Here is a 14,626-nt window from a genome sequence, read left to right on the forward strand (position 1 = left end):
GTACCTAAAAACACGTCAAAACAAGCCAAAATTCTAGCCTCCATAGCATGCCAAAAACTGGGGGTTTTGAGGGTCTTCAGGAGCTTTAATGTGCTATTTTCTGATTGCATATAGACAACATAGCCAGCCTGGTTGAATTGAACTGGGCTAATCAGAAAATAGCCGAAGACCCCAGACTCCCATATCTAAAAGCCTGCTACGGAGGCTACCAAAACCCAAAGTTCGGTTGGCGTAAAAAAGATACCAGTGCAGAAAAAAAGACCTGATAAATAAACATAAAAACACGCCAAAAATAAGCCAAAACCCAAATATCTGCTTTGAGAGCAAGGTTGTGTCTGTTTCTAGATTTAGACTTGATTATCTATCACTTTTATTTAGTACGTATTTCTATTCTATATAGGGTTTGAATGGAATTCTTATACACATTTAAGAAAAAAAATGAGATAAGGACATGTTATCTCATTTATTTTCCATATATTGTTTGAATGAATTCTTAAATGGAAAATAAATGAGGTCATGTTACATCATTTTTTTCATATAAGGGTTGCATGTATGCTTATATGGAAAAATGAGATAATGTAAGGACATGTTATCGCATTCTTTTTTTGCAAATAATGTTTACATGGAATTCTTATATGGAAAAAAAGGGATAACGATTAGAGAAAGAGTTATCACGACTTTTTCAATTATCACGCGTTTTCCAGTGAAAGTAAAATACGTACTAAATAAATGAGATAAAAAGCCATGTTTCTAGATCTGCCTGAACACCGCTGCGTTCACAACGATCATGACCACAGTAAAAATGGCGAAGAAGATCCTGTCAATACGAGAGGCCACCTCCCTCCACGCGTACATGGCCTCATCGTGCCTCTTCTTCTCTTCCCTGCTGATTCTGGCGGCTTTCAGGTTGTTGACGATGATGTCCATCTTGGCCCGAAGAACGGGGTCCACGGCGCTGTTGTTGCTGAGGGGCTTTTTCAGGGATGTAGACTCGATAGCAGACGTGCTGTAGGGCCGGGTCAGCCTGCCTTTGCGGCCGGACAGAACCGTGTCCCCGATCATGTCCGTCATGGTACAGGAGTTCAGGATCACACCAGAAGCGTCAGTAGGGAAGCTGTGGAATAAAAATGACATAAAACCAATGAATGAATGAATGAATGAAGACCTTTATTATACACACATACACACTGGGTTAAGGTTTCTTCTTGTTTCTTAGTTAAAAACGTAGGAACAGTTATGTTTCAATTTAGAAGGTCTAAGCTCATTAGAAATATGAATTTATCTGTACAGCTTAGATGTCACACTTTGTCCTTTTCATTGTTTTGCTCAGTTTCGTCTTCCTCTTCTCCAAGCAGTAACCTCTAAGACCTGAGCCAATGTTGTGTCTGTTGGGTTACATCATGTTGCAATTTTATAGTAGGAGGGATTTAGACTCCTGTCACCGTATGTATGAATGTGTTTGAGTAAGAATTAACAGAGCAGACCCTATGCAAAAAGTAAACATTATGCATTTGCCTTGCAAATGTTACCTTTGTACTGTTTCTTTTTAATTTTGATATCTACTATTTAATTTTGATATTTGAAAAAAAGAGGGGTCGTGTGGCGCGATGGCAGCGTTCGCGACTCGGAATCAAGAGGTCCCGGGTTCGAGTCCTGACACTTTACACGACTTTCCTCACTAGACTCAAGTGAAAATGAGTATTGCCTGTCCAGTATTCGTTTCTATGTGCGGGACACAACACCAGCAACAGCTGCCTCTGTTCTGCGTGTATTGCACTGTTGCAATTTTAATAAATCAAATAAAAAAAAGAGAGACTAACCTGATGGTACGGCGACGGAAACATCTCCAGAAGAACCAGTCTGCCCATGCGGCCGGCGTGTCGATGCGGAGCAGCCTCTTCAGCCAGGCCGGGGGAGGCTGCGCGCGGAAGCTGCCGAAGTGGAGACACAGGATCACCACGTTCATGGCGATCGCCAAGGCGTTCACGAACAAAACTGCGCCGAAGTACTTTCCTGAGGAAACACACAAACGTACAAATGATACATGTCATGTCTGAAAAGTACAAATCATATGTGTATATGTAGAAGTTGTGTTTTTTGGAAATATCCACATTCAGACTACTTGTAAAAAAGATGCCTGCCATGTTGATATCTTAATAGAAAATAGGATTGAACTGAAAATGCTTTTCAACAGATCAATGAAGGCCAAGTTGGGAATAACTTTGTTGGGTGAGGACGATGTATGACTCAACTAATTTGGCACGGTGGTGACATCAATTGTACTAATAGTAATAAGACTGCACTTAGATGCAAAGTTGTAATGTGTTTTTCTAACGGAAGAAACGTAATGATTTATTATATGTTACGAGTGGTAAAAATTGTCACTTCTTGTATTCTTTTGGTCAGTCTTTCCAAACTGACATCTGCTCGGTTTCCATTTATATGGTAATATATCTGACACCCAACTTTGGCCGTGTTTAAACGGAATCACCCATGCAAGGCGGTTTACATGTGGTTTACCCCGAAGCCGGTTTCAAGTGGCTCCATGTGAACGCTCCGAAATCACAAGAGCCTCGATCCCAAGCCACTTCTACAGGTGGTTTCGAATCGGTTTTCCCGCATCGCGATTTGCGTCTGAACGCAATGTGATTTCAATGTAACTTCGCCTGGTCATGGATTACGGGGTGATATTTCTTTATTTATATGCAATGCCAACTTTTACGTGGCAGCATTTTAAAGAGCAGTAATGGTCAAATAATGTGTCCGTTCTGGGACGAGCTTCACCGCCTCTGGCGGGACCACGTCGGCATTCGGCCGAGATACGCTGGGAGGGGGGGCTTCAGCAAGCAGGTCGTTGACCTCTGACATTAATAACACGCCGCCTTGCGTGTTATCATCAAACAGCAATAAATGTAGCTCAAACGGATTGTGATCGGACACGGTTTGTGGCACGTGGACCAGATGTGAGGAATGTGAGTTACCCGAATCGCGGTTTGGGTGATTCCGTTTAAACACGGCCTAACTACGCAATGTAATACTCATGGGTATATTTCAGATAGCCTGTTTGTGTGGTTATGAAAATGAAAAGAAGATAATTGGGAAAATTTTACATTTGTTGAACACATTATTACGATGTAAATATTAATATTCGTACCAAATGTCAATTTGTAAATAGCCTTATCTATTGATGTGAAAAGTATGCAATTCAGCCACTTTACCTGGCTGCGATGAGCTTTCTAAGGATCATGTTGTTCAAATAAACCATTCATTCATTCATTCAGCTTTAGTCTTACCAATAATAGGCACGTAGGATGATGTCTTGGGCAGCTGACCGGCCACCACCTCCATGTTGACCGTGTTAGCCAGCAGAGCGGTCAGAACCATCGTCATTCTCTCCCCGGACTCAGGCGGTGTCAGGAAACCCAGCAAACTGCAAAGTTACAACATAACAGATTTATACAAATATATGAAAAGCATCGGTAAATAAAGTCATCAGGATGGTAAATGGCTGAATATCAAAGTTGTTTATTTTCTATCCACAACCACTTTTACACAAGAACCAACGTTTCTATGTCATCTTCATCAGGGCAATTCTGGCTGGCACTACACTGTTTCTGTTATCGACGATATTTCGTAGTTATAATTGTAGGATACATTGATTTTGTAGTATTGTTTATTTACAGTCATACATTGTACCGTGTGCGATTGTCGAGCAATAGAGTTTATAACAGTGAGCAGATTATTATTGTAATGAGCAGAGCACTTTGGACTAATGCCTCTGGCTATTTACAGCTTAGAGGTACATATCTAATATTTTGTCAAAAACTTCTCTGTTACATAGCGGATCATAATGACCCCCAGCGGGAGTCTTAACGCTTCGTTAAAAATAGAAAAATCTCAAGATGTATTCCAAAGATCTCAATATTTTAGATGAAATCTTGAGATATTATGAGACAATCTTGAGATTTTTCATGACATTCTCAAGATCTTTCAGAACATCTTAAGATGAAAACGAAAGGTCTCAAGATCTTTCCAAGATGCTGTCAAAGCAACTAGAGATTTTTTCATTGTATCTCGAGATGATTTAAAAATATCAAGATTATTGAAAAAATCTCAAGATTGCTTAATAAATCATGAGATCTTTAAAAAAAATCTTGATATTTTTTAAAGCATCTCGAGATGCTATGGAAAAATCTCAAGATGGTTTTAAGATATCTTGGAAGTTCTTAAGACCTTTCGTTTTCATCTTAAGATTTTCTGAAAGATCTTTAGATTGTCTCATAATATCTCAAGATTTCATCTAAAATATTGAGATCTTTGGAATACATCTTGAGATTTTTCTATTTTTAACGAAGCGTGAAGACCCCCACTGGGGGTCATTATGATCCGCTATGTAACAGAGATGTTTTTGACAAAATATTAGATATGTACCTCTAAGCTGTAAACAGCCAGAGGCATTAGTCCAAAGTGCTCTGCTCATTCCAATAATAATCTGCTCACTGTTTTATTCATTCATCTCTATGTCAATATTACTCTTACACATTTAGAACCTTCCCTCGACCACCAATGAACTAATGTTGAGTAAAGTTTGGGAGCAGTCTGACCATATTTAGCTAGCTTACGCGTAACTTTTGATACTAAATCGGGAATCAAATCTGACCTCCAACCGCCAGTCAACCATGGCCAGCCAAATAATAGCAGTGTTTGGGAGGCCATACTCAGCTATGTGTGACTGGGGCTAAAGGCAGATATACTAGTAGTAGTAGTTCACTGTACATACTAGTACATACCTGATTAACATGAGCACACTGGCAGGTACGAAGATGTAGTACTGGTAGTAGAACGGCATTCGGTTCATCACTAGGGTAAAGGTGACGTCAGGATAGGGTTCTGGGCAGCAGCTGGAAACAAAAGAAATACATCTCTTAAGTCTCAACTGTCTTATACTCGTATTTAGTCAAACAGGCAGATTCCTCCCACACCTATATAGGGTGCATAGGGTGGCAGCTACTCCCCTCTCTGTAGCTCTTGAGCCATCAATACAATTAGTACAACACAAGTAGTAGTAGTAGTAGTAGTAATAGTAGTAGTAGTAAAAATGCTTTTTCTTGTTTTCCTTGTACAAAGAAATGGTATCAAGTAGCAAGATAATAATTCTTTGAACAAGAAATTAAGGAATCCCTGTAGCAAGAAAATTCAAGAAAGACATGTGTTTCTTGAGTTTTCTTGCTGCAGCAAGAAAACGATTCTGCCCACAAGAAAATATTTCTTGAACTAAGAGCTAACTGTTCTTGAAGCAAGAAAACCATTCTGTACACAAAAAGATCTCTTGTAGCAGAAAAAAATACTGTTAACTTTTTAAAAATTGTTAAGATTCTTGTTGGTGAGCATGATAGTAGAAATATTTTCTTTTCTTAAGACAAAAGAAGAATAAAATTCTTTGTGTAAGAATCAACATACAAAATCTTTGAAGAATGTTTCTTGAATTTTCTTTAAAATCATCCCTTGCAAGAAAATATTTCTCAACATAAGAAAATAAGAAATATAAGAAAAAACATTTTTGGTACTGTAGTAGTAGTAGTAGTAGTAGTAGTAGTAGTAGTAGTAGTAGTAGTAGCAGTAGCAATAGTAGTAGTAATAGTAGTTCAGTACTTCTAAAATATTGAGTACTAAGAAGAGAAAGCAGTAGATGCCCATTAATTAAGTCTTTGTTTTATGCATGTGAGGATGAACTGAACTGAACTGTATGACTCGGCCAGGGAAATAAATGTAACAGACGACCTACCAAATGCAAGGCAACCACTTGGGCATTTCTCCGGTAGTTATATTATATTTAGCTAAGAATAACTGTAATAATTCAGTATTTGATAGCCTCCTTCGCAGTCTTGTTGGGCGTTGGCGTTATTTTTTCTCTGAGCGACGCGAATAATATGCCGCCGCGAGGGACGATTTGCTGCCGAAGGAGTTTTTGCCACAGAGAGAAGGTTTCGTGCTCCAACAAGCGCGAAACCTTCTCTCCGTGGCAAAAACCTCCTCGGCAGCAAATCGTCCCTCGCGGCGGCATATTACTCGCGTCGCTCAGAGACAAAGAAAATGCCGACGCCCAACAAGACTGCGAAGGAGGCTAAGTATTTGATAGCTATTGTGAAAAATCCCCTACTTGTAGTAATGAACGTGTCTCTCTGCCATGAGATCAGTGACGATCCACTCTTCACTGGAAGCCAGGTTGGTTATGTCTCCCTTTGAGAACCTAGAAACAATATTTCAGTTATTAGGTTCCCTTCACATTTATAGCAAAACTTTTTATAGTTGCATAGAGTGTGTATATATATATAACCTAGCTTTTCCCTAGAACTACATCACAATGGAACAAGCTTCCTTCTCGATGCCTCCCAAATATGTACAAACTTTTCAAGACTTAGGCCACACCAATTTAATTTGTTGGTTCTCGGATTTTTTCAGAAAAAATATGAAGCGACAGGGCGAAAAAAAATAAAAATAAAAACAGGTCTAGGCATCCCATTATAGGCTTAAATGCTACGGAATGAGCCATGAAGTCAACACAAAAGGCTGGGTTAAAATTTAAACATTGAATTTTAAACTTTTAATCAAACCACTGCAATGATAGATGGGGAAACTGTAACAACTAGGAAGAAAAGGACTTTTCTCAACTGTTGGGGGCAATATTTTTTTTGCAAATCAGAAAAAAACGACGAGGCGAATCCGAGAACCAACAAATTAAATTGGTGTGGCCTTAGGTGAGCAAACATCTGCTTTTACAGTTTCAAATGTAACTCAAAACAACCAAAAAAGTGGTTCGTATTAGCCTTGTTTTGCGGTAGAAATTGAAGTAAATAAAAATTTATATTCACATTGTAGACACTCTTATATACATGTATTAAAATCGGACCAACAGAGATCCCGATTGGAGTCGGCAAATCGGAAGATATTCGCTTTAAATCAGATTTTTAAAACTTTGATTCATAGACTTGGAAGTTAGAATCTGTAAATGGGAAACTCTCCCTACGTAGCACTCCCTAATACCCTCCTGTTTGGAGTCTCTTTCTACAAATAATCTGATCAGGATTTCAACCCGTAGAATCAGCGATTCTATTTCACCAGAGTATATAATCTGACAGATACATATAAGAAAATAAAACCATCAAATACATTATAAAAAGAGATTACCATGTGCGTTTATTTGAAAGGGTAGACAACCATAAACTGAAGAAAAAAAACTGAAATGATCTGAAACGTTTTCGCCAATATTACAAGGCACCCAAAATACCTATTGTTCGTATTGGCCAGGCCTGGGGAGCATGCCACGCCCTAAAAAAGGTGTGGAAGGCCCCCATCCAGAATACCACAAAGTTAAAAGTCTTTAAGTCTTGTGTAGAGCCTATTTTGTTGTATAGTTCCGACTCATGGACTTTAACTAAAGCCTTGTCCAAGAAACTGAATGGTAACTACACGCGCCTGCTTCGGTGCGGTGCGTGCTGAATGTTCAATGGCAGAGCCGCATGAGTAACAAATAACTCTACAACGGTCTACCCCTGATTACCAAGACCATTCAGAACAGACGACTGGCCCTTGCCGGTCATGTGGTACGCCACGAAGAGATGGCTGCCAAAGTGCTTCTCTGGCAACCGGATGTAAAAAGAAGGAGGGGACGTCCGTGCCTAACGTTAAAGAAACTGATCGAGGAAGAGGTTGGACTACGGGATGAGGAACTTCTGTCCGCCATGCGTGACAGAGTCATCTGGAGAGACATTATAAATGGCACCTCAAAAGAGGATGACCTGAACTGAACTGAACTGAACTGAAAATACCTACCGATTGACGAGGTCCAGTTTAAGTCCGTCGTACGACCAGGAGCCGAACTTGAGCGGGCAGACTTGTCTGTCCTCCGGGAAGTACACGATATTGACCCGACAGGCGGCCTTGAACGTGAAGGGGTACAGGAAGGCTACCGAACCGTCCGGTCGGATGGTCGCCTTGAAGTCGGGAGTCTCCCCATATCCCTCCTCAAACACACTGTAGAAAGATCCCAGAAATCATTTATAGTGTGTATAAAAGTCATAAAATACTTAAAGACATCCAGTGCAGTTTTTAAGGCTTGTAAACCAGCTTTTCAGTCAATATTCTAGTTACTTTTTTACATACTAAACAGAAACAACACTGTCCTAATATGTATGAACATTCATAGAACAGAAATGCCCAAAAAGGTGCAAATGTGGGACAGTATGTGTCAATACCGTACAGATTACCTTATTCGGAATATTTCCAGGTTTGCTGCCCTGAAATTGCATTGGATGCCTTTTAAGAACGGCTTTCAATATATTAATGTATTATACAGAACTAAATAACCAAATGAAATATATTGGTCAACAGTACATGGTTCATGTATGGCAGCATGACAATGTGATCAATACAGTAAAACTAATAAACTACAGATTAAACTTCCAACCTATATTGTACTCCTAACCGTGGTTGGGGGTTTGGTAGTGTTCTGGACCATATTCGGATTTGTGTTATAGGGACTTGGGGATTATTTTTGTCGGCATTTGTTTTTTTTTCACGTGGTCAATCCTACTTGCTGAAAGACGCGTGTTACTATGGACGCTATATTATATGGTTATAGTGTACAATACATGTACCTGTTATACAAAACTATGTCCGGATTCCAAATGTTGCTGCTCTGGACTCGAAGTAAGTCAACCCCGTCGTACTTCGATGGATCCCACTGCAAAAACTGGTCGGTCCAAAACTAAAACAAACAAACAAGCAAACAAGCAAACAAACGAATAAATAAACGTCTGATACTGTCGTTGTACAGAACAAATGTCAAATCATAATACGAAACTCCAAAATAGCCCAATTCGATTGTAACACCATATTCAATTCTATTATTTCAAGTGCTTTATCTTATTTTTAAAACGCCCGATAGCTGTTTCCATACATTATACTATGTACGACATTTGTACAATAAAGTTATTGTGTGATAGATTTCAGAACAGAGCATTAAAAGACATTGAACCTATAAATTATTGACAACCTATATGTCCAGTCTACAAACATGTTTGCTTACCAGTCTCATCCAGAGGTTGACTGTGAGCATATGATTCCTGTCGTCCTTTATGTGAAGAAGAAAAAAAAACACACAACCATTTCAAAGACTTCTTCCAAAACCAAGAAATATTATTTCTTCTAAACATAACCGCTACATGTTAATTGTGTTTGGAAGTGTTTCTTGTGCTTTAAAATGTTTGTTCAGGTCTGTAATTAACATGCTACGAATTCCCTGTATCATTGGTAACGTATACCATTTGCAAGGTTAGATCATTTTTGCGCAGTTTCCAAAACTATAAAGCAGCAAGGTGTTGACCGCCATGAACGTGTTATTAAATCATTGCTCAGTTTTAATGCTATATGAGAGTTTTTATCAGCATGAGTTTATTGTATTGAGTTTTCTGTAGTACTGTTAGACGTACATGTACAAAGTCAAAAGAAGTTCCACAGGCGCTAGGCAAACATCACATCGTTCAAAGGGTCTCTACAGCTGCAGTACCAGGGCCCAGTTCTGTGGAACCAACTTTCCAGAGAGCAAAGACAGCTCTCAACTTTAACGGCTTTCAAAGACTCTCCGTGAGTGGGACTTGAGTGGCATATGTTTTTACGATTGGTATGTATGTTGAATTGAAATTGTAATGTATATTCTTACTGTGTATTCTTATTTTCCCATGTATACTGTGCATTTTATGTAATACTATGTAACGCCAGGGATTCCTGAAATCCAGGTCAGTTAGGCCTGAGTGTACTACGCTGGTTAAATAAAATAAAAAATAAATGAAAAGTTACTTGGGAGGGTCTATAGACCTCTTGATACAACCACGATAAGACTGGATACCAGGCTAGGACATACCAGATGTAGGTATTCCGCCACGGCGACGTCAATGGTAACGTTGACGGGGTCTGACATGTTCCTGACGGGACGGCGGTCCGTGTTGTACCCCTCCAGCAGGTCCATGATCAGCCGCTCCTCGGACGACTGCACTTCGCTGCCCGATGTGACTGCAAAAAAATAAAAAAGATTTTAGATGTAGAATTTGTAAATATTGTAGTGCAAATGCTGTGGAAGACGAAATACATTTTATTTCAAACTGTTCATTCCATAACAACGCTCGAAATGAGTTGACTATTCAAACTTCTACAATTTATCCCAATTTCTCTAAACTTACAGATCAAGGAAAAATATTCTTTTTTTAACTTCCCAAAACCCACGAATTCTGGGAAAGGTGGGACATTACGTCTTCCATGGTTTACGCAGAAGAGAAGTCAAACCCTTCAGACATAGTTTAGACATAGTTATAGTTCTGGACAGCTACCTTTTATCATGTAGACTTTAGTTATTTTATACACTGTTCCAATTGTCTTTCATGTTTTGTAATTTGTGAGTAGCTTCCGGGCACGAATTTGCAATAAACTTTTCGATATATGGAATATCTTATTGCATATTTTGGAAGTGGTATCTGCCATATGAGCTCGTGACGCGGTCAAAGCTGTGATAAAAATATCGTAATGCTATGCAGCGCTAGCCAAATCATTAAAATGTTCTTCATAATTATGCAAACTAAGTTCTTATTTGAATAGACATCATGCCATGTATTACCATGTGAAGAGAACCCAAATCAATTACATTTTTTTTAGTTTTAAAGGTTCTTACAATAAATAACATCGTAGTTGATAAAAAAATTCTAAGAAGGCCAAAACTTTCACTTTTTTGGACAGCTATTACTTACTGAATATCAAAACCAGGACATATACCTGGAACACGAGACATTGAAACTTGAAGTCCGATTGCAATACTCTAGAAAGCCACTAGGGGGCCGGTATTCGAATTTTGGCCCATTGTCTTGCCAATACCAAATATCGTGATGCTATATGATCCATCCATATATTTTCGAATTATTCTCTTCCAAACCAAGACGCTACAAAAAATACAAATCATCTAAACCAAAAACATAACGTTGATTTTTGAAGATAATTACCATTAACGCTGGTAACGATTTGAAGTAAGACCATAGGTGAACAAATACGGTATCCAATCTATCGTAGTTTGGGCAGGCTCTCTTCGGGGCTGCTGAAGCTGCCCACCGCCCGTCTTAACTAGGTTTCCCGGTAAAGGTTTGCAAGGCGAGAGTTCAATGAACTCCTGCCGTGCAAACTCCCTACGGGTGCCTAGTTGAATCGGACGGTGAAGAGCTCCTGCAGCCCCGAAGAGAGACCGCTGAAACTACGATAGACTGAATACCAGGCACACCTTCGACTCGTACAATTAGAATAAGTAGGGGAAGAGTCTTATGTGTTATTCAGTCTTTTTTCATTGCCCTTTTGGGTACGTTTTCAAGCAAAGTCACAAGTAATGACATTACTGACGCAATAGGGTGTGTGCAAAAGCAGATAGCCTTTGACCTACGGAATATGTTTTCGCACAACGCAGAGAATACAATGTATAGTTACGTATTATATAAAATTCGATAAAAATTACTAAATTTGTGTTCAGAAAGTTAATTGCACTGTATACTGTAAAACAGCCGGAGTATTTTTTTAGTGATCAAGACTCTTAATGTTTACATGCATTTGAAAATGAAATCATTTGACCTAATGAGTTGGAAATAATGCTATTCAGACAAGGTGTCTCACTCTCAAGTATATACTGTCGCATTGAAATCTGCTGCTGTATCGAAAAATTGGATTTATATCATTGCAATGTATTTTTACCTGCATTTTGACCAATATAAGAATTTAAATATCGATATTATTAAAGAAAATATCGACGCCAACATTTTGTCTGTTTCCCCCGTGGCTATGTGTACAGACAGACAGTACAATGTTCGCCGCGCCCCATTTTTCGAAGTTCATTGAACCTCCTTACGGCTATACATTTTACTGTGCGATTTGGCTTGAGTATTTACCTGTGTTTAGGCATTGTTGTTCGCACATTGTACATGCATTAGATGCAGGATTAGTCTTTTTCTACAGTCTATAGTTGATTGACATTTTGAAAGCCTCCACCAGGCCTTCCTACGGAGGTACGGATCGTAGAATTCGGCAAAAAGGGACACTCTGAGGGAGGGTTAACCTAACTGAGGGAGGGTTAACCTAACTGAGGGAGGGTTAACCTAACTGAGGGAGGGTTAACCTAACTGAGGGAGGGTTAACCTAACTGAGGGAGGGTTAACCTAACTGAGGGAGGGTTAACCTAACCGAGGGAGGGTTAACCTAACCGAGGGAGGGTTAACCTAACTGAGGGAGGGTTAACCTAACTGAGGGAGGGTTAACCTAACTGCGAGGGCAAATAAATGTCACTTGTCGTCTGAAATTCAATTGTCCTGTTATAAAAAAGTGACCATTTTCGTCGCTTTGGGTCCCCCCTCGGAAAGACGGTGGACGATTGAACACCACCAGGAGTATGTGGGTCAATCTTAAAGCTATCTCTGTCCTACTTAAAGGAAGTAGGGAAACCACCGGGCCACATACCTGACGTCTTCATACCTATTTCTGTAACTTCCTGTTTTTATTGACCTTTTCATAGTTTTCCTCATAGTTTCAGATCTTGAGGAAATACCCCTGCCCCCTTCGATGACCACAGCTCCTTCCTGCACGTGCACATTTACCACAAGTCGTCCTACACTTTATGATTCGGGCGCCAAAGTAATAGTGGCAGAACAAACTGCGGACAAGAATCTTACTTAGGTAGCCTTTTTCGTAACAAAACAGTTGTATTGTTCAAAACTATTCCGAGTATGAATTCAGTTTGTTGTTTAATCAAACAATGTACGTGACCGAGACGATACTCATTTTTCCCCTTTTCTTCGCAAAAACAACAATAAAATACATGACGACAATGATTCGAAATCTGCCGGACATTTGTAGCAAGCCTTGAAGTATATAGTTAAGCCCAAAAATATAAGTTAGGCCCCTTCCGTCCTGTGTTTAAGTCCCTCCCCCTCTTTTTGAACTCCTCTCGCACACAGTGAATTATGTAACATGAACGTTTTATTATAAACATTTAATGACTAGACATGTCGACGGCACACTCAAGTTACATCAACTTATTTTATGCCGCTACCAACACAGAGTACAGGACAGGACAATACTCATTTTTACTTGAATTAAGTGAGGAAAGTCGTGTAAAGTGCCTTTCCCAAGGGCACAAGATCGGTGGCATTGTCAGGACTCGAACCCGGGACCTCTTGTTTCCGAGTCGAGCGCTCTGCCGCTACGCCACCCGACCCCACTGACATGAACGTTAGACTCACCATGCAACATGACGGCTACGGCGACAAACACGACAAGCGACGTCTTCATACTTCGCCACGTTTTCTTCACAACTCTGAGCAGGGAATGAGACTGGTACCTGCGACAAAAACAAATTCTTAACCGCCAATCTAACCCTTCAAATGAGAGTTAGTTCAATTAATTTCTACGTTTCTAGGCATTTCCGTGGATAGTTACTGTAGCATCGTTTAATCTTGTGTTTAAGATCACCCGATGTCTACTATACTAAAGTTTAAGTCAAAGAAAGGAATCCAAAGCATAAGAATGGCAGGTCAGAAAAAAAAAGTTGTAGCCAACAAACTCACGTCTTGTCTCTGTCAGTTCGCGTCTTCAACTAAAACAGTGTGGACAGATATAGTCACAAACAATAGCTCGTTCACTGCCCAATGAACACGCCCATATCTTGTAGTTTTCCGATAACGATCAACTCAGTGTCAACCAATAGGGGCTGTTTTTAGGGGTCAACCTTTCCACCGACAGTGAAAACATAATTTGGCCTGTCTTTTGTTATGCAGTGGAGCAGTTTAGGTGGTAATTTTCCGTGCGTCATTGCCCAAAGGCGGTTTCTAACCATCTAACCAATGGGGAAAGTACCGGGTCACATAACTGACATCTGTGTCTATTTTTGTTATGTGACGTCGTGATGCGTTACATACCCTCAGGCACTGTCTCAGGTGGGACGGTCTGACGCCCGTGTACACAACTTTCCCCGAACAACAAACAGCAAAAGTTTCGGAGCCTGGCCAGAGTTACGTCACACCTACTTCTCAGTACGAATCTAATCGATTTTGAGTTAAATTTGAGTCATTTTTTTTATATTCCAACGTGCAATCACAAGACGTGGTAACGTTACACTCAAGTTTTGTCAACTTATATTAATGCCGTCACGAACACAGGGGGCGATACAATACTACTAGGAGTCAAATTCTACCTCTAAACAGGCAAACAACACAGCTCATGTACTGCCGAACACCATCCAAACATTATTGAACCTCCCCGTTTACACTCGAATGTTTGAAACATAACGAAACATTTAGCTGCGGCGTAGCCGAACTCAAGAAGACAATTATCTCTTTTGTATGTCATGGCGTATGGTAAACACAGTGCGAAGGTCATGTTTTGATGTTTTTTTTCTTAATTGTATCGGTGCAAAAATGTACGATTTATCCAAATCTGTTTGCCTTTCCCAAAACATGATATAGTAATTTAGTATCTTAGCACAGTTAATATCCTTTTAACATGGTTACAGTCTGAACGTAAACTATCATTGGTTGGATATGCCCCC

At 39.7% G+C, this 14,626-nt stretch overlaps 1 protein-coding gene across 1 annotated transcript; it reads right to left on the bottom strand.

Annotated features, from left to right (window-relative positions):
- Positions 1 to 750: 750 nt before the first annotated feature.
- LOC109487591 (neuronal acetylcholine receptor subunit alpha-10-like) lies at positions 751 to 13,811 on the bottom strand. Its single transcript, XM_019791631.1, has 11 exons — positions 13,647 to 13,811; positions 13,323 to 13,420; positions 9,923 to 10,071; positions 9,089 to 9,133; positions 8,658 to 8,767; positions 7,834 to 8,034; positions 6,161 to 6,250; positions 4,791 to 4,901; positions 3,294 to 3,430; positions 1,821 to 2,013; positions 751 to 1,114 (listed from the first exon to the last, which is right to left on the bottom strand). Exons 2-11 carry the CDS (start codon positions 13,369 to 13,371, stop codon positions 751 to 753), a joined length of 1,449 nt encoding a protein of 482 aa, XP_019647190.1. The 5' UTR covers positions 13,372 to 13,420; positions 13,647 to 13,811.
- Between the last annotated feature and the right edge of the window lie 815 nt (positions 13,812 to 14,626).

This window comes from Branchiostoma belcheri, unplaced genomic scaffold (assembly GCF_001625305.1).
Source record: "Branchiostoma belcheri isolate BF01 breed outbred unplaced genomic scaffold, Haploidv18h27 scaffold1, whole genome shotgun sequence".
NCBI lineage: Eukaryota > Metazoa > Chordata > Leptocardii > Amphioxiformes > Branchiostomatidae > Branchiostoma > Branchiostoma belcheri.